This window comes from Scophthalmus maximus, chromosome 12, assembly GCF_022379125.1.
Source record: "Scophthalmus maximus strain ysfricsl-2021 chromosome 12, ASM2237912v1, whole genome shotgun sequence".
NCBI lineage: Eukaryota > Metazoa > Chordata > Actinopteri > Pleuronectiformes > Scophthalmidae > Scophthalmus > Scophthalmus maximus.
Genome location: NC_061526.1, coordinates 6,864,366 through 6,883,112, shown reverse-complemented (window position 1 = coordinate 6,883,112; position 18,747 = coordinate 6,864,366). Strand labels below are relative to the sequence as shown.

Genomic DNA, 18,747 nt, shown 5'->3' with positions numbered 1-18,747 from the left:
AGGGGTGTGTACCGTACGCTGCACTCGCCACAAGCCCTCTCGCAGACGCCAGCGTCTTTTTAACTTCCTGTCTCACACAAAGGAAGCCTAGACTCGCCAGCGCTGCCGCGGAGGAACTCTGGCGACTCGACCTGCTGCGACAAAAGGGTCGGAGCTCCAATGAGCCGGGGTTAAAAAAGTAAGATTGCTCTCGTCAAGACCTTTCTAATAGCCTCAATCTAATACTGTATGTTCATGTTTTGTTTTTATTAAGAGACAAAAGGTTGTTGCATACTTGGAGTGTGTAATTTGCTAAATCAAGCTCTTGATTGCATTGCATGTATTTGGTCGACGATCTGCCAGTCGTCAATTGTTACAGAAATGGAATGTTCATCTTGACAGGTTCATCTTCATCTGCCGCTGAACGTGTACATGTTAACATCCTCACCTGAAGATGGAAGTGAACTTTTTTGAAAAGTGTAATGTGCTTTGATGTGGGGGACACAAGCGTCACGTTGAACCTCGGCAGCATTTTGTCTATTCTTTTAATGAAACTCAGATTAAATATTCCCTCTGATCCCGCTTCCTTCCTGTGTTGAACCCGTCCACCCCCGCAGGCTGACTCTCCATCCATGTCGGCGGTGACCCCCTCCTGTCCGGCCGGCGTGGCGGCGCCGGCGCTGGTCCAGTTCCAGCTCGGCCTGTTCAGGGAGGTGGTTCGAGTCCCCGCCGGGAACCTCAGCTACCGCCATGCCAGGAGGCTCGCCGCCGAGGTCATAGAGCGCAAGGTAAAGGGTGGAATCCACAAAGGGCCGTTCCACTGGTTTAACACACAACGTTTAGATCATTTTGCTGTATTCAAACTTTGAAACGGTTGCGTAATGTCTGTTAGAATAAAAAGTTCAAAGAAATCTTGGTTGCAAACTGGAGGTGCATTGTGGGAATTGGAGGATCCAGACTTTTTCAAAATGCTCATCCATAATAGAGATAAAAAAGTCTCAATATTTTTACATCTGTTGCATCGATTTGAATCTCGTCTCCTGCAGGACTCAAATCTTTGTGGACGATCAACACTAAATGTAATGTAGTAACCCTTTATAACAAACAAACAGATTTATCTTATCGGAGGTATATGCTCTCCGCCAAGGCCGAACAATCCTACACATGATTTGTCTTGTTCTTATGTTAGCAAATAAAACATTTTCTGAATCCGGCCCTTAATCCGCCTTAATCCCAGGCCCCATCCCTCCACCATGTTTGTTGAAGATGAGTTCTTTTATTTATTTATTTATTTGTCTTGGAGTAATTCCACAAACGGACACGGGTGAAAACCTAATCTCCTTGTCGGAGATAATTAATCCGCGACAGGAGATGTTTGGTGTTGACCTTCTCCGTGACGTGAAACCCTTGTTCATGTGGCAGGTCGGTGGGTCAAAACATGTCGGACCCAGTTTATTAAAAGTCACACTCAGGTCAGGTGGGACTGAAAAAATGTGTGATTTACCCGTGACCACCAGAATGTGTCCGGTTTTAAAATCCCACCACGGCTGCAGGTGCACTCTGGGTAAATGAAAAAAATGTGGTGACCAGTCGATGAATATGACGTTCTCCTGCACGACGCTCACGGTTGCTTCAGGGCTAAAAAACAAAACAAAAGAAAACCTTTAACACGGTCCCACTTGGAAAGTTGTGCGAAGTGCCTCCAGGAAGTGGATTTCAAATTGAGTGGGTTAGTGTGCAAAGTGCGGCCTCAGAAGCCCCGGAGCGTCTCTCTGTTGTCGACCAATGACGTTTGAAGGATGCTTTTTTTGGGGGGGGGGGTGTTTCTGTGACGCCATCACGACCAGGTCGCCCATTCTCTCGCCGACATTTACAACTCGGTGAAGGGGAACTGACGGTGTAAAAAAGAGGGTTGATGATGAGGTTTTAAGTTCACAACCTGTTAGTTGAAAACCATAGTTGTGGTGAAATGAAGACGAGGCGTGAGTTTTTGCAGGTGCCGGAGAGTCTCTGGTCTGGTCTGCGCGCCGCCTCCGTTACTGGGACTGTGGTCGACAAAGAGCACAGAAAACTTTCCGACCACAGCCGCTCCCCCCTGCGTCTCTCTCTCTCACACACACACACACGCTCACACGCTCACACGCTCTCCGTTCAGCTTTCAACTTCTGTTGAGTTTCCAGGCAGCAGGTGGACCCTGTAAAGACTTTTGTGTGTGTGTGTGTGTGTGTGTGTGTGTGTGTGTGTGTGTGTGTGTGTGTGTGTGTGTGTGTGTGTGTGTGTGTGTGTGTGTGTGTGTGTGTGTGTGTGTGTGTGTGTGTGTGTGTGTGTGTGTGTGTGTGTGTGTGTGTCAGTTAACTACTGCAGCTCTGTACAGTCTGTGTTGCTGCTCTATCTATCGTACTGATGCCTTTTTTTTTTTTTTACATTTAGGGTTAGTGAATTACACATTACACTTTAAGACTATAACGTTTACATTTATTTAAGTTCAAATCATTTATATATATTTTCTTTTTAGTTTTATATTTAATCTTATTGTTTTTTTATCATCTTAAAAATCAATTTACAGTATTTCATTTGCATTCATTCTTTATTTTTTTAATATTGTTTTTTTAAATTTATTTTCCTTCAAAATCTATTTCACGTTTTTTCATCATCAGTTTTTTTAAATTTGTGAAGCACTCTTCGTGCACTGACCTGTATGAAAGGTGCTTCAACAAATCAAGTTTGGACGGATTATTGATGGGTTTTTATATCCTTTTAAAACACATTTGTGTAAAACTTCTATCCACTGAGGAACCTGATAATCCTTTCACATCATTCTCATATGTAGTAGTTATGATATAGTTCTTACAACAAGAACATCATACAATGATGAGGAGACTATAATCCTCTTTTTGTCCAGACGGAAGGAAATGTAACACGGAAAGTTATTAAAGTAGAAGATTAACACTTCGGATGACTGTCATACTTTTATGGATGTAGAGAATATAACGTTTCTGAATGTTGTCTGTCTTTGTTCAAATCAGAGATAGGTCATATACGTTTGTTATCGAGTAATCTGTTTCGGTTTCATAACCCCCAAGATGATTTTTGTTTTCCCTCCAGAATGTTTTCCTTTTGTTTCCCCCAGACAGGATACAAACCAACAACCTCATAACTTTTCATAACCCTTTTTGTGAACTTTGCTTGTCAACCCCTGTGTGTGTGCGTGCGTGCGTGCGTGTGCGTGCGTGCGTGTGCGTGCGTGTGTGCGTGTGTGTGTGTGCGTTCAGGCTCCAGACTGCAGTGTGGTAGGCGTCGGCGAGAAGATTCTGCTGTTCAGACATCAGCCCGTGTCGGAGCAGCTGCAGCTGCAGCGCCTGACGGACATCGACGAGCTGCAGGACGGCGACCTCATCGAGGTCGTGGTCGCAGGTCAGAGGTCAACGGACTTGAGCTTTGTGGAGGAAGATTATAAAGTTATCGGGCTGAGGATTTACTATCAGTAATATTATGGCTCTTTATCCCCGTTGTCATGTTTTTTGATTTGTTGGCTGTTTCAGTTGATTTAAAAGGTGAAAGATTTCATTTCAAGACGCAGCACAACGATGGGAAAATGTTATGTTTTCAAGTTGTGGGCTTTGTATTAATACTGCGTTCTTTCCACACTACATTGACTCGATTGTGTTTTCTGCCTGTGATGTGACTCAGGTTCGGCCTCGGTGACTCAGATGAGGATGCGTCCACACTCCCTGGTGGTGCAGTCGTACCGGACCCCCACCTTCTGTCACCACTGTGGGGAGATGCTGTGGGGCCTCGTGCGACAGGGGTTGAAATGCGACGGTAAAAGCTCCCCGGTGGTTGGTCGCGTTGCTCGCGCGCCATCAAATGTTTGCACGAAAAAACAAACAAACATAAAAGCATCTTCTCCTTCCCCTCTGCCTCTCCTTCAGGTTGTGGACTAGACTTCCACAAACGTTGCGCCTTCCTGCTGCCCAACGACTGCAGCCGAGCGCGGCGCCAGGTGAGCACCAGCCTCTCTCTGTTTCCGCCCCGACGCCCGCGGACGCACTCCCTCTCCAATCAGGCGGGGGGCAGTCTGGAGGAGGTAAGAACGGCATCATGGCACAAGACGTGGACATCTTCTTTCTTAATATTCACGGTAATTTTATCTGATGACTTCCGCCATGTTTCCCTCCACCAGATCAGCATGTCCAAGACCTCGTCCAGGCCTCCGTCCTGGGCGGAGCCTCCGGTCTGGCTGGGGGTCGGGTGCGGCGACCTGAGCGGCGCCCAGGTCCCTCACACCTTCCACATCCACAGCTACACCAAGCCCACCGTGTGCCAGCACTGCCACCGGCTGCTCCGAGGCCTCTTCCGACAGGGCCTGCAGTGCTCAGGTGACGCCGCAGCGGGAGGCGGAGGAACTCCCTCCTGATCGGTTTAGAGAGAAAATGGCGGAAAAGAATTTTATGTCCACCGGATTATTACGGACGATTCAGTTTAGAACCTGTGGACTGTGAATTGTTCTACCCAAGTGGCAGCCCACCATGATGTCACCCATCTGTTTGTGAGCTGCCATTTTGAAGCCTTGAGTTTGGCCTTTCAGGTCAACTACCAGAAGTAACCATATTTGGAGGCGGGGTGGGGTGGGGAGCTCGTCCACCCATTGTACGATACAAGCTGTCAATCGTGCTGTATCCACGCCCCAATACATATTAGACTCTAAATGGTCCATGATTTACTAGGTGAACATCTTGCTGTATCGGGCTTCACACACTTCCTCATTGGCTTCACTTCCTGGACCTGGTGACTACAGTACGACAATATCCAAAAGTATATATACAGTCCATGGTTCTACCTGGACGAAGTTAGTAGTATAGATGGAAATCAATTACTGTGTTGATTTAACGTTTGAAGCATTATCTGGTTTTGGTAAAAACCAAAAAAGGCTTAGTTGTTAACAACCAATGAAGAAGTGGTTCCCTGGTTATATATTATTATATATTACATCATATTCGTCGACTGAAGACATTTTTATATCATCTGTTTGAACGAAACTTGTACAGAGGATGGGGCTTGTGTTGCTGAAGCAGAATGAACTGAATCTCAGATTCTATATATTCTTTCTTTAATGCCTGGATGTGTCTCAAAATTTAATGATATGTTTCAATTTTAACTGAGGAAAGTGAACTTCGAATTTACACATTTTGACATTGTTCCTCGTCCTCTGCTCCTCTTCCCCTCAGACTGCAGGTTCAACTGCCACCGCCGCTGTGAGCCTCTGGTGCCCAGAGACTGTCCCGGCGAGAGGAGAGGAGACACCAACGGGGAAGGTGATCAAACCCTTTTTGTCATCTAGATCTGGACCCCGGACGCTTCTGTTCGATCACGGTCCTTTGAAAACAGTTCCCCACGCTCTGATGTTCTCGTACGATGAGTCACCGCTGATTCACCCTCCTTTAAGAAGATCTGACTGGTTCAGAGCTCGGGTCAGATTTTTTTCGTTCATTCCCAGAAACATAAAAAATGTGATCAAAGCCTGATGAGATCAGATTTTACCAGATAACATTATATAATAATAATAATAACAACAATCTCAGGAAAAAACAGGTTGTGTCTGCTAAGAGATGAGACATTACTGTGTTCTTCTTGTTTTATGTGTGTGCCTCTCACTGAATTAAAACAACCTTTATTTTACATTTCAAAGCAATTTCAAGCAACCTAGGTTATTTGGGTTATTGAATGCAACAAAAACGCAAATCACATTTTCATTCCTGTTTCCGAAAAGTGACATTTAGCCACTTTTCTTTTTGTAATATCAATTTAAAGTGAATATTTTCAGGGTCTAATAACTTCAGGATGTTGATTCATATTTTTTCCAAATCTTATGAATGTGTAACAATTCGCACCGCTCATGATCAGATAGAGGCCTCGTGTATTTGCCAATGATGTCATACTGTTTTCCCAGATTCCATGGCGGCCGGTCACGGCGGCCCGGCACACCCAGGGGACGGCGTGATCTCCGACGATGACGACGCGACCGCCGAAGGCCCGGACCCGCCGGCCGAGATCCAGGAAGTGGAGCAAGCGCTGCGAGAGTCGATGAGGTCAGGGAGGGGGGGCTGTCGATTAATCGCCATGATGTCATCCCATCTGGCTGATGATGTCATGAGGTGGCTGCTGCTGCTGCTGTGTGCCACCTACACACACACACTCACACGCTGGTTCATCACTCATTCATCACTCATTCAGGGGGAACGACTCTAGTGCTCTTGCCAGTGAAGAAGTAAACCTCAAAACGAGCCACTTTTATTCACTTCCTGTTTCGTTTTTTCCCCCCGCCAGTCCCTGCTTCAGCAGCAACATCCCTCTGATGAGACTCGTCCAGTCGGTGCATCACACCAAGAGGCGAGGCGGCGGCGTCCTGAGGGAGGGATGGCTGCTGCATCGCACCAACACTGACTCGCTGGTGAGGAACACACAACCCCCCTCCCTCTGATTTCTGATAAACATGTCAAGAGGGTCCCAGGAAGCATGAGTCACCTCCTCATGACTCTCGTTTGTGTGTGGTTACAAGTGACGTCACACCGAAAGTTTAATTCAATCATAAAAACATTTTTTCCCCACTGCTGTTTCAAGTTTTCCTTTTTCGGAGGAGACGTCTCACTCAGCATTTGTCTTTGAAGATTATACACACACACACACACACACACACACACACACACACACACACTGTTAGCTTAGTGCTCGCCTGGTCAAACATAACACGCCGCAGATGTGTCGTGAATGGAGTATGAGGACATCAAAGAGCCGACAGTCTGTTCTGATGCGTCTGTTGGACGTCATTAACTCTCCCCACACACACACACACACACACACAATGAATTAAGAATTATTATTTCCGTCTATTTCCCAGAGGAAACGTCATTACTGGATCGTGGACTGGAAGAGCATCACTCTGTACCAGGACGAGAGCAGCATCAAGTACTACAAAGTAAACCGCTCTTCATTACCAGCAAACACACACACACAGATGTTTCTGTCTCTGAATAAAGATATTTGACATAAATTTATTATTCAACTGTACATTTTCCATCACGTCTCCTCGTATCCTCTCCTGCAGGAGATCCCCCTGTCCGAGGTGCTGCAGGTCCGAGGCCCCGGCCAGCTCGCCTCGCCGCCGTTGCCCGGCGACGCTGGCCCCTCCTTCGAGGTGGTGACGGCGTCGCTGGTGTACTGCGTGTTGGCCGGGGCGGACGGGCCGCTGTGGGAGAGCGCCATCCGCCAGGGCCTGATGCCCGTGGAGAGCGGCGGGGGACGCGGCGAGGAGAAACACGGTGAGACGAAGAGCAGATGATAATAAAAAAGAAATGTGTATTTTTTTTTCGAGTTTGTATTCATGTAATCAGCTATATATCACTTGTTATACAAAATTTAATAAAGACAATGGAACATTTACTCAAAATAAGACTAATAGATAACAAGTACGAAACTTAAACTCTTATCTGCTTCTACAAAATCATCATCATCATCTTTCTCTGTATCTGTCTTCTTCTGCTTCCAGCTCAACATCCACACAGAGACAGCACGGTAAGAGAACAACTTTTATTTAACATTTTAAGGCAATTTCGACTATGAGCGTACTATTTTCAAATGAAGCAAAAATGCAGATCATGTTTTCATTTCTGTTTCTGAAAAGTGATGTTTTTACACTTTTTCTAGGTGTTATATCACTTTAAAATGAATAATTTCAGGGTTAGTCAAATAAAACGAGTTATTTAAGGATGTCCTTTTAGATTTCTTCACATTTTATTTGATTTAACAGTGATGATTGTTGAAAAAAACTGATGATCCATAGATAATAAGACGCTCCTGAAGACATATCTATTTACTGTGTGTTCATTTGTGTTGCAGGACGTCAGCTCGATGTATCAGATCTTCACCGACGAGGTTCTGGGTTCGGGACAGTTTGGAGTCGTGTACCGAGGTGAGCTCGAGCTTCGTCACGAACCCTTACGAACGGGATGAGAGTTGACGGCACCGGCAAGAGGAAGCACTCCTCAGAGAGAGAGAGAGAGAAATTAGTCGAGGTTCCCCTAAAAATAAAAGCACTTTTGTCCGACGTCACACAATGTTTACGTGCCGAGGGGGAAGCGTCCCGGTCCCTCTGCGTGTCCTCGAGGTTTTTCTTCCCCTTTTAACTTTTAAACCCATATGAACTTATTACAATGTCGTTGTTTATGTATGTTGAGTTGTATATTTCCTTCTAGACCAGTTTCAGATGTTCAGATATCCTCATGTACACTGACCAAAAGACAGGCAGCAGTTTATTATTTGAAATGTAAGATTAAAATTTTTTTAATTCCCCGTGTCACCAAAACATCAGTAAACTTGATATTTCCTACTATAAACTGTATTAATACAGAAAAACAAGATGTCAATATTGAAACCCAAGCGTCTGTTCTTAGTAAAACTGTACCTGTGCCAAGTGTCAACGTGTCTCCTCACCTCAGTGAGAGGCCTCTCATGGTTTAAATAAAGTTTTATCAATCGAGTCTCGTCTCTCTCTCTCTCTCCAGGCACTCACAGGAAGTCGGGTCGACCCGTCGCCATCAAGGTCATCGACAAGACGCGTTTCCCCGCTAGACAGGAGACGCAGCTGAGGAACGAAGTGTCCATCCTGCAGGTGCGGACGCATCTTCATCACACACACATATATATATATATTTAATCCTTTACCATTTTCTAGAAGATGTGTGTTCATGTGCGTGTGTGTCGTCCAGAATCTGTCGCACCTCGGCGTGGTCCTGGTGGAGGGGATGTTCGAGAGCGTGCAGCACGTCTTCGTCGTCATGGAGAAGCTCCACGGAGACATGCTGGAGATGATCCTGTCCAGTGAGAAGGGACGACTCCCCGAACGCAACACCCGCTTCCTGGTCACGCAGGTGTGGAGAGATCTTTCTGACGATTCCTTTTAACGAACAGGAGGCAAAGAAAATAGTTTTGCATGTTCCTGCCGATCCCAACCTTTGAGATTAATATTCTTGTTTTTATGTTTTTCAATTCGCCTTCAAAAGCTGAGGGAAGATTTATTAACAATAATTTCCAAATATCTATTTGCAGATCCTCGAGGCCCTGCGCTATCTGCACTTGAAGCACATCGCCCACTGCGACCTGAAACCTGAGAACGTGCTGCTGGCCTCCGCGGACCCCTTCCCCCTGGTGGGATTTCACAACGGCGGTTACACGAAGAAAGATTGTTCTTTTTTATCGCGCCGTCTCATTAAATGTCGAAGTCGACTTCTGTGCCGCAGGTGAAGCTGTGCGACTTCGGCTTCGCCCGCATCATCGGCGAGAAGTCCTTCCGGCGCTCGGTGGTGGGCACGCCCGCCTACCTGGCGCCCGAGGTCATCAGCAGCAGCGGCTACAACCGCTCGCTGGACATGTGGTCGGCGGGCGTCATCATGTACGTGAGCCTGAGCGGCACGTTCCCCTTCAACGAGGACGAGGACGTCCGGCAGCAGATCACCAACGCCTCCTTCATGTACCCGCGGCAACCGTGGGCCTCCGTCTCGCTGGAGGGTAACACACTTGTCCGGCAGCGTTCTCCCACTGGTGCATTTGAGCACACTCCGATATATGGGATTTTAATGTATGCAGTGCAAGAAATGACGGGTTTTTATACATGATCCTTTCCACATGGTTCATGTTTGATGACATAGCTCATTAATGCTTGAATGCATTATCTGCTGTTGTGTTAACATTTAATAAACTCGCAACTTTGAAATCACATAGACAAAAAAAAAAGATGTTGGATGTCTATTCTTCTCCAATAGAAGAAGAACAGCTCATGAATATGATCTCTGTAAAAAAATCTCTGAAGCGTCTTCAAGATGTTATATTCAGTAAAACACGAGAGCGCCGGGATTTTTTTTTCCCCAACTGCTTTTCATGTTCATATTTTTGAACTCTTTAACATTATTTTTGATAACATTTTTCACTTTAGTACCTTTTTAAAAAAAACAAAAACAAACATGTTATTATTCCACTTTGATGCAAAATTATTTTATGTATATGTCAACAGCTCGTTCCGGCTTTTTATTGTACAATTAAGATGTTTAATATTTTGTGAGTAGAATTTTAAGAACCATAGCTTCCATGTTTTTAATGGCTCAGTCATTGAAACCAGTTATGTTTTTTTTGAAAATATTTGTCTCTTTCCTTTTCCTTTTTTTTCCAGCTGTGAGTCTGATCAATAACCTGCTGCAGGTGTCGCTGAGGCGGCGGTTCAGCGTGGGCAAAGCTCTGGGACACCCCTGGCTGCAGGTCGGACACATGACAGTTATATCAACTGGAATATTAATTTAATCCACCTACTGTACAACTGATTATGACAAACACACTGAAGATATATTTCTAATCCTCCTGAGGATTATGTAGTTTTTATTAAACCATTACATGTTTTTTATGTTCAAAATGTTTATTTTAATGAGATGCTGGTTGACGACATTCAATTTTCCTTTTATGTTAAGATTGGATCAATTTCAGTATTTACCAACCTTTTCATGAATATTTTAATGAGGGGGCTTTAAATGAAATGTCCTCTGTCTCCCCCTGCAGGACTTCCAGCTGTGGTGCGACCTACGGGGGTTCGAGCAGAGGATGGGCTGCCGGTACCTGACGCACCGGGCGGACGAGGAGCGCTGGACGCGCCTCGCCCGGGAGAGGGGCCTGGACTTCCCCGCCCACCTCTGCTGGGACCCCGACAACGAAGCCGACGCGTGACCACGGCGCCCGGTGGGGTTAAAGGTCGGAAATGTGACTCGTTTCGTGCACCAAATCCTGATCAGGAAACCAATGTGTGTTTGCACGGGAGAATTCAAAGTTTGTAGACGAGAAGGAAAAATCAAAGAATCTGCAGTGGACACCATTAACGTATATCAGTCCTCGTCTAGCATTAAAGATAATCTTTAAAAAAACAACACAAACAACGGCTGTTTAGTAATATAATTGTCCTTTTTTATTCCAAGTTGTAGTGTGTAAAGTTTTAAAACTGTGTGAAAGTGAGTTGTTTTTTTTCGTGACGGACACAATGAGTTGAGGAGGAGAAAGGAGCACGGATGAAAATCAATGAATTATGAGTCAACTCGCACTGGTTCTCATGGGCTGACCCGTCTTGAATGAAAATTAAAGAAATGGGACCGTGTGGTCCCACGTTACAGTATCGGTTCCTCTGGGTTTTTAGTTCTTTTATTTAGACCACAACTTCCCTTCCTGACGCCCTGTCGTCTCTCGCTGCTCGACACCTCTCTCGCTCCGCGTCCCTCCTCCTCCTCCTCCTCCTCCTCCTCCGTGGGAACGCGTCCATCTTTTAATTCAGCTGAAACGCACCCGAGGAGTTTGGAGAGAGAGGAGAGAGGTGTGTGGGATCGTTCTGTCTCGTCCTTCTCGAGTCCCCACCCCGGCCGCGCCACTCTCTCTCTCTCTCCTTCGTCTATATTTACCCACAGTGCTTTGCTTCGAGTTGCTCTCTGTCACTTCCTGTTCTATTGCTCAGCGCTTCAAAAGTTTGGATTCTTTCGTTCATCCATTGTTTTGCTCCTGTGCTCCCTGAGATCTCCGGGGGGGGTTCAATTTTGATCTTTGCAAACATTCGGGTTTCACTGTTGTCTTCTGGTTTTCTTTTTTTTTTTTTCTCAGAGAGATGTTTCAGTGCTGGACTGATGTTTTCTCTCTTTCCTCCTCCGACTGAAACGTTAACAGTCTCACAAAGACGGCATTTTTCTAAACTTCAACATAAGCATGCATCTGCACAAATACACAAGCAACCAACCGAGCCAACTGACCAACCAGCTTCTTTATCACGTTTTCTTCTTTAATAACCCTTCTACAAAAAAAAAAAAGAAAAGAAAGAAAAGGTCACCTGAGCGAGAGGGCGGAGAGCAGGAGGCTTTGCTCAATACACACAGATTTTTTTCTCGTTCTCCCTCGTCACCACCTTCTGTTTTAACGTCTCCTAAAGGCAGGTATGTCATATATATATATATATATATATATATATGATCAGTGCAATACCCGGCACGCGAGTGTTTTTTTTTAAAGATACTCGAAAAAGAGGGAGAGTCCAGATTTGAGCAGAGTCTTCTACTCTCACCCTCTCTGGGCAGCGTTTAGAAGAGGAGGAGGAAATAAAAGGGGGTGAGGGTTTTAAGATTTGAAAAGAGGAAAAGAACAAAGCATGTGGGAGGACAGTGGAAGGGTTTTCACAATCTCTCTCTCTCTCTCCGAACAGGAGAAAACAAAAAATTAAAGGGGGGGGGGGAGGGAGGGGGACGAGAGGAGGGGTGAAGAGAAAAGCCACTGTGTTTTTATAAGTCGCTCTCCCCGTAGAGGGCGCTGGAGAAGGAGATGTAGTCCAGGGCGCCGGTGGCGCCGTCGGATCCGATGTACCTGGTCATGCGGCTGATGCAGTACTCGGCCTGCTCGGGGGGCAGCTCCCTGCGCAGCTCGTCCACCGTGATGTAATTCTGGAGGGGGGAAGGAGGAGGGAGATTAAAACCCTTTCTTTTTTTTGCTCATCTTGTTTGTAGAAATGCCATTATTGTATTGCTGTAATCTCCCGTCCGACCGATCGGACAGTCGCCTGTGTTACATTCATAAGGAGAAAAAGGGCTTCAGCAATGAGCCTTCCTGGATTAATCCACTATCTCAGAGATGGGAGGGGGGGTCACAACTTTATTCTCGTGTAACCTATTGCTTGGCCCAAAGTTGCATGTTATAAGCAGACTCTGCTACTCTGGAGATAATATGTCATATTTGGCATATTTCCTTGACTTTGGGCTAATCAGAGTAAAGCGATGCAATATGCTGCAAACGCTATTAATGTTATAATTCGTTCACGTGAGGCAGACGGAGAGCAGCGGAGTCGTGACCGCGTCTTTTCCCTCGCGGTCCATTAGTCGAGGTCCAATTGGAGTCGACCGCTACTCCGCTCCGCGCGCCGTCGTGATCGACGAGCTCCTTGCCGTCCGTCGGCGACTCACCTTGTCTGAGGCCAGGATCTTGAAGGAGGCCATGACCTGCTCCGCGGTGTCTGTCTCGGCGGTCTCGCGGGTCATGAAGTCGATGAAGGCCTGGAAGGTCACCACGCCCGTGTTGTTGGGGTCCACCAGGGTCATGATGCGGGCAAACTCCACCTCACCCTGTCGGAGGGGAGGAGGATGTATTGTTACTTCCCCCATTTGGCCTTTTTTCAAATTTGATCAATTTTAATTCAGGCAAAAGTGACACAAAGCTTTTCTACACAAGTCATGTTCAAATTGATCAGTCGGTTTGAAGAATTCCGACTTGGCACTGACCAGATCGTAACCCATGGAGATGAGGCAGGCGCGGAAGTCGTCTGGGTCCATCATGCCGTTTCTCTTCTGCAGGGAGGAAAAAATACATCTGAGGATTAATGACTGGATCTTGATAAAAGTCAAAAAAAAATCATCCAGATTATCGTGAAACTTATAGAAGTTTAAGTTCTATCCTGTGTTTTTTTACTTAAAAACTTTCAATCGACCATATCAACATCTTGGCCACATTGAAGTGTGTGTGTGTGTGTGTGTGTGTGTGTGTGTGCGCCTGTGTGTGTGCCTGCCAGCCAGTGAACGCCTCACCCTGTCGAAGTGGTTGAAGGAGGCCCTGAACTCGTTGAGCTGCTCCTGGCTGATGCCCTTGGCGTCGCGGGTCAGGATCTGGTTCTCCACCTCGTTGATGGTTCTGGCGATGGTGGTGAGCAGCTGCTCCCAGCCCACGCGGATGTGCTGCAGCGGTCCGAGAGACGGGAAGAAACATAGATCAACACCCCCCCGCACAAAAAAAAAAACGAACTCCGAAAGGAAGCGGAGGGACAGGACGGTATCGTCGGCCGTACCTCCATGGTGTAGTTGGTGTGCTTGTTGTCGAAGATGAGGGACTCCTGGCTGAGCTGGTGGTCGCCCTCCAGCTTGTCGATGTTGGATTTGTAGTTGATGATGTTGTGCTCGTACTGCTTCAGGCTGTTCATCTGTTCCTCCAGGGATCCGGCGATGTCCACCGACACGTGGCTGATCTCCTGCGAGGCGAGCCGAGCCGGGAGGAGAAACACCATGAGAATATTCCTACTTTGACCTATTTCACCGTTTATAAATCTACAGTTATGAGCAGCAGCGTCGTAATCCAGGTCCAATCTGACGAGGTGTAAGCGTAACTCCGTACCTCCATCTTGGTTTGAATCCAGGGTCCGATGATGTTGGCCTGCGCGGCGAACTGGCGCCTCAGTCTCTCGTTGGCCTGCTGCCTGGCCACCTCCTCCTGGAGCATTTGGTCTCTGAGGGGCACCAGGTGCTTCACCTGCAGGACAGTACGGAGTGTTATATATTTAGATGTGAACGAATACTCTTTCAGGTATAAAACCACGGAACCGCTGTGTGAACTAGATACAAAAAGAAGAGATTTTTTCCTGACACAGAGTCTAAAAACTCCATTCACTGCTGCAAAGATGTTGTAGCCACATTTTAGTTATTTCACCAACTGATAATCAATATTCTCCTCGAACCGTCCAAAAGAGATAAATATTCTCTTTCAGTGAAACCCAGTTGAGATGGAACCTAAAGAAAACTTAGTGTTGTTTGCAAAAATATTTGTATATGTGTATTAGAGCCGGAACGATATGGATTTTTGGGAATACAAGATTTCCAATATCTACGTGTGTGTGTATATATATATAAACTGTCAATGATTCCTAAGATGTCGTTAACGAACATTTAAGACAGAGAAATGTAATTGAGGACTTGATATTTTAGTTTAACCATAAACTTCATCATAAATAACTATAGATAAAAAGAAAACACAACTACGCGACCAGATATAAAGCACTTGAATTGTGAAAATAAACGTGATCTATTTTACGCAAAATGTATACTACTGTAGATAAATATAATAGAGATAAATGCAAATTTTTTTTCGGCATTGTCTAATCTGTACAATAAAAGATTTCATTTCATATCGTTAAACATATCCATAAACATATCGGCCGGGCTCTAACATGTATGTGTGTGTACATACACACATATAAATATATATTCAGCTTCAGCTCATTTGTTCCAGCACAGATGATCTGATGTGTCAAACTGGATTATTTATTTAATTATTAATAATAATAATTAATTATTATTTAATCCTCTACAGTTGACGTCGGCGAATGGCGGCGGCTCTCGGGGTGCGTTCGATTCGACTCACGGCGTCCCACTTGTTGCTGATGTCCTGGGGGCTGAGGTTGGTGTACGGGTTGATGCCGGACAGCTTGATGCCGTAGGTCTGGGCGATCTTCAGGATCTCGTTGTGGATGCCCATGGTGGCCATGCGCTCCTTGTCGGCCTCGGGCAGCGTCGCCTTGAACTGGTCGTGGGCGGTGATCAGACTCTGTGTGCGCGGCGGGAAACAAATTGGTCAGACGGTGGAGGACGACGTTTGTAGTACAGTTATTTATAGCTGTAAAAAAATATTCTCTCAATCTGCTTTTATCCGTGTTTCACGTGCTCACGATTTATTCGCGTGACCTTCTCTCGTGCAACATTTATTTTTATATGACTTCTTCCTTCCACATGGACTGGAAAAGAACTTTTATGTGCAACTGTGCAGAATGAAAACATGTCAAATGCCTGACCTTTCTGACCTCCACCTGTTGAGGGCCGGACTCACTGAGTTATTCATTTTTGGAGAACACTGATATATCGCTTATTATTACTATTCACGTTCATGTTTAAAAAGTTTCTTTAATTCTATTCAGATTTGTTTCTGTGCGAATGGGAGAAAGGTGTAATTCAGGCTTCAATCTTTTCCAGTTATTGTCAGTTATTTTCAATTTTCCTTTTTGTGATGCAGCGACGACAAAGTGAGATTGTAGAATAATTTGGTTATGGCACCGTTATTTATATCTTCTACCATAATTTATAGGAAACAAAGTAATACCTCACAGTCCTGATTTAAAAAGAACACAAATCTTTGTGTGTGTGTGTGTGTGTACCTGGATCTCCTCGATGCTGTGGACGATGAACATGTCCTGCAGGTCCTCCATGGCGCCGTCCATCCAGTTGTTGAAGGGCGCCGCCCTCTTGGCGAACTCCAGGTACAGCTGGTCGATCGTCTCCCACAGTTTCTCCACGCGCTGCAGACGTTCGGCATGTGTCATTTACACTGCGGCGTTAATGTTCACCAGGCAACTCTGATGTTTTTGGTCAAATAAACTAAAGAAATGTCACAGGTCTGTTGTTGATCAATTTGGAGACGTTAAGTGGAGTTTTTACAAACCAAAAGACAAAGATGAATCAACATTAGCGTTAAAAGTGGAAACTGTTCCCTCCAGAAGATGTCTGGGGGGAAAAAAGACAGGGGGTCCGGGCAGTTTGGAGGAGTTTGCCTTTCGCATGTGACGAGAGCAACGGGAGGTCGTCGGGAACTTTTGCGGACACGACAATAACTCGGCTGCAGTGTCTTCGTTGCCGGTCACAGTGATGCTGAATGTTTCTCACATGGGCTCGGTCGCACACTTGGTGGATATTTTACCAGAACAAGATTCATGTGCGCATGTCTTGGACAGAGCGGGGCGTGTTAGTTTTTACCTCCAGAGCGTCCCTCCTCTTCTGGGTGAGGGTGCCCAGGTTGTCCCACTGGTCACAGATGCCCTGGCAGCGGGCGTTGACTGTGGCGGCATCGTGGTAGTCCAGCTCACTGACGGAGACAAAAAGACACAGCATTAATGATCAATACTCCACAAAAATGGATGAAAAAAGACATGGCAATAGTTGTGTCAATGTCCGAAATATGTCTTAACTGTACGCTTCGTTTCAGCTGAACACAGGACTGTTGTTGTGACTTTAAAATGTAATCCGTTATAGTTGCCCGCTACCTCATAATTGTGATAAATAATCAGTAATTTAACCTTCCTAAAAAACTATTCAGAGGTTTTACTCACATTTTTCTTTTGCCCAAATATCTATCTAACCGTGCGACATTAGAATATTTCATGTCATCGTGGGTTTTTGCTTCTGAGGACATAACATCTGCTTTTGAACGCGGTGCTCATTATATAATTATGCCTGACGTGCGTATACATGTTGAGCGTTATGGTGCGGAACGGCTCATAATTTACTGTATGTGGCATCAAAGAGATCGTCTCTAAATAAAAAAAAACTCTCTGTGGCCCTGAGGAGTGGTGAGGAATGAGGAAATATTAAGATCAGAGGTTTGTTCTGCTCTTTCATGAACCATCCTCTCCTCCTCCTCCTCCTCCGTCTCGTTAAATATGCTTTTCACTCCTCTGTTGCGTCTTTTGTTCTTCACTGTATTCGTCTCCCCCCGAACCATTAGGACTACTGACACACGTCTCCGAGCTTCCAAGTCGTCGCTTTAATACAAGACGATTTCTCTTATTCCTCAATCTCCCCTGTTTCTCCCTGCGATCTTGACGTTAGAAGAGCCCCCCTCTCCCCCTCCTCCTACTTCAGCTCCTGGGCGATGGCGGCGATCTGCTCCACTCGGTCCTGGTGCGCGGCGAGGTCGCTCTCGAAGGCCTCGTGCTTCCTCATGAGGGCCCTGATCTCCATCAGAGAGGCCGACTCGTAGTCCTTCTGCGACAGCAGCTCCTCCTTGCCTGCAACGCACAGCGAAGGGGTTTCATTCCCGACTGCTCCCGCTCAGGGACGACAAAGCGCCTGAGTTCCAACCGCCTCTCACTTTCCTTGGTCCAACGTCCGATCTCTTGTCTTCCCTCTACGACAGCGGACTCGCTAAAGCTGCGCTCGGACTACGGGAGTTTTGAAAATCTGGTCGCACTAGAGGGAGAATCGTCGCAGAAGTTAATCTCGAACGTTCAAGATTGGAAAATAATTGCACGGCACACACAACGGGACATGATTATGATTTATCGTTGCGGAATGTCTCGGGAGACAGGAACTCGTGCTCTTGCCACGAGCCTCCTCTCCGTCCAGCGCTGCTCGTACGGTCGCTCGATTTTCGCCCGTCGCCATTTCAAAAAAGGTCCATACTGTACAGTTGCCACTAGCAACGTGTAAGGTTGGCAACACTGTCTCGTAATCATCCGGATGTTTAAAGACTAAATATCAAACGGACCAGAGGGGAGGTTTAAGAACGGCTCCGTAAACTCCTCACGCTACCAGATAATCTGGGGCGCGATCGTCGGTGCCGATCAAGAGTCGGCACCAGATTTCGAAATTCTTGTAGTCTGAGCCCAGATTAAGGGCATTTAATTACCCACATATACCTCAATACAATCTTTCTTTGTTATTTATTGATATTCGACGGTTTTAAGGCTCACAACGTGGAGCTAAGACGGAGTGAGAAGCCACGACAGGTCAAAGGTCAGATTGTAACTGACAATAATCTTTCAATCTCTGGGCTTCTCCTCAACTCCCCCCCCCCGAACCCCCCACCACCACCGCCGCCGCCGCCGCCTGCGTGTTCGCCTCTACCTCCGGTCCAGGACTCGTGCATCGAGCACTTCTGCTTGAACTTCTCCGCCAGGTGGTCGAGTCTCTCCAGGCGGCGGATCTCCGTCAGCAGCCACTCCTCGTAGCCCTTCTCCACCTGCTCCAGACCCTTCCAGGCGTTGGCGATATCCTGGCGGAGGAAGAAGAAGAAGAAGATGATGTTCTATTTCTATATCAGGTGGAGACGGATGGAAAAACAAGTAAAGAGTGCCGAGATAACGCGGCGCTGATCTAACAATCTGTCCTCCTGCCT

The 18,747-nt window shown here is 46.2% G+C and overlaps 2 protein-coding genes across 2 annotated transcripts in view; one reads left to right on the top strand and one right to left on the bottom strand.

Annotated features, from left to right (window-relative positions):
- The first annotated feature begins 22 nt into the window (after positions 1 to 22).
- On the top strand, positions 23 to 11,185 carry prkd4 (protein kinase D4). Its single transcript, XM_035606316.2, has 19 exons — positions 23 to 178; positions 597 to 767; positions 3,252 to 3,393; positions 3,670 to 3,801; positions 3,912 to 4,066; positions 4,163 to 4,358; positions 5,208 to 5,294; positions 5,930 to 6,068; positions 6,307 to 6,430; positions 6,878 to 6,955; positions 7,085 to 7,298; positions 7,526 to 7,551; positions 7,876 to 7,948; positions 8,541 to 8,647; positions 8,745 to 8,906; positions 9,085 to 9,183; positions 9,276 to 9,543; positions 10,202 to 10,287; positions 10,582 to 11,185. The coding sequence occupies exons 2-19, from the start codon at positions 612 to 614 to the stop codon at positions 10,744 to 10,746; spliced, it is 2,409 nt and encodes an 802-aa protein (XP_035462209.2). The 5' UTR covers positions 23 to 178; positions 597 to 611; the 3' UTR covers positions 10,747 to 11,185.
- Positions 10,959 to 18,747, bottom strand: part of actn3b (actinin alpha 3b) — a 26,500-nt gene continuing 18,711 nt past the window's right edge. The window contains exons 11-21 of the mRNA XM_035606188.2: positions 18,477 to 18,624; positions 17,488 to 17,638; positions 16,608 to 16,716; positions 16,013 to 16,153; positions 15,226 to 15,408; positions 14,203 to 14,337; positions 13,880 to 14,059; positions 13,623 to 13,769; positions 13,320 to 13,385; positions 13,005 to 13,163; positions 10,959 to 12,488 (exon numbers count right to left, since the gene is read on the bottom strand). Of these exons, the coding sequence (XP_035462081.1) occupies positions 12,330 to 12,488; positions 13,005 to 13,163; positions 13,320 to 13,385; positions 13,623 to 13,769; positions 13,880 to 14,059; positions 14,203 to 14,337; positions 15,226 to 15,408; positions 16,013 to 16,153; positions 16,608 to 16,716; positions 17,488 to 17,638; positions 18,477 to 18,624 (1,578 nt within the window). The 3' untranslated portion in view covers positions 10,959 to 12,329. The remainder of the gene's footprint in view (positions 12,489 to 13,004; positions 13,164 to 13,319; positions 13,386 to 13,622; positions 13,770 to 13,879; positions 14,060 to 14,202; positions 14,338 to 15,225; positions 15,409 to 16,012; positions 16,154 to 16,607; positions 16,717 to 17,487; positions 17,639 to 18,476; positions 18,625 to 18,747) is intronic.

Excerpts from the sequence above, each read along its gene's own strand:
- prkd4 (XM_035606316.2), top strand. The coding sequence starts at position 612 with ATGTCGGCGGTGACCCCCTCCTGTCCGGCCGGCGTGGCGGCGCCGGCG. Across the intron at positions 3,802-3,911 it reads ACAGGGGTTGAAATGCGACG|GTTGTGGACTAGACTTCCAC; the intron begins GTAAAAGCTCCC and ends CCTCTCCTTCAG. Across the intron at positions 7,552-7,875 it reads ATCCACACAGAGACAGCACG|GACGTCAGCTCGATGTATCA; the intron begins GTAAGAGAACAA and ends TTTGTGTTGCAG.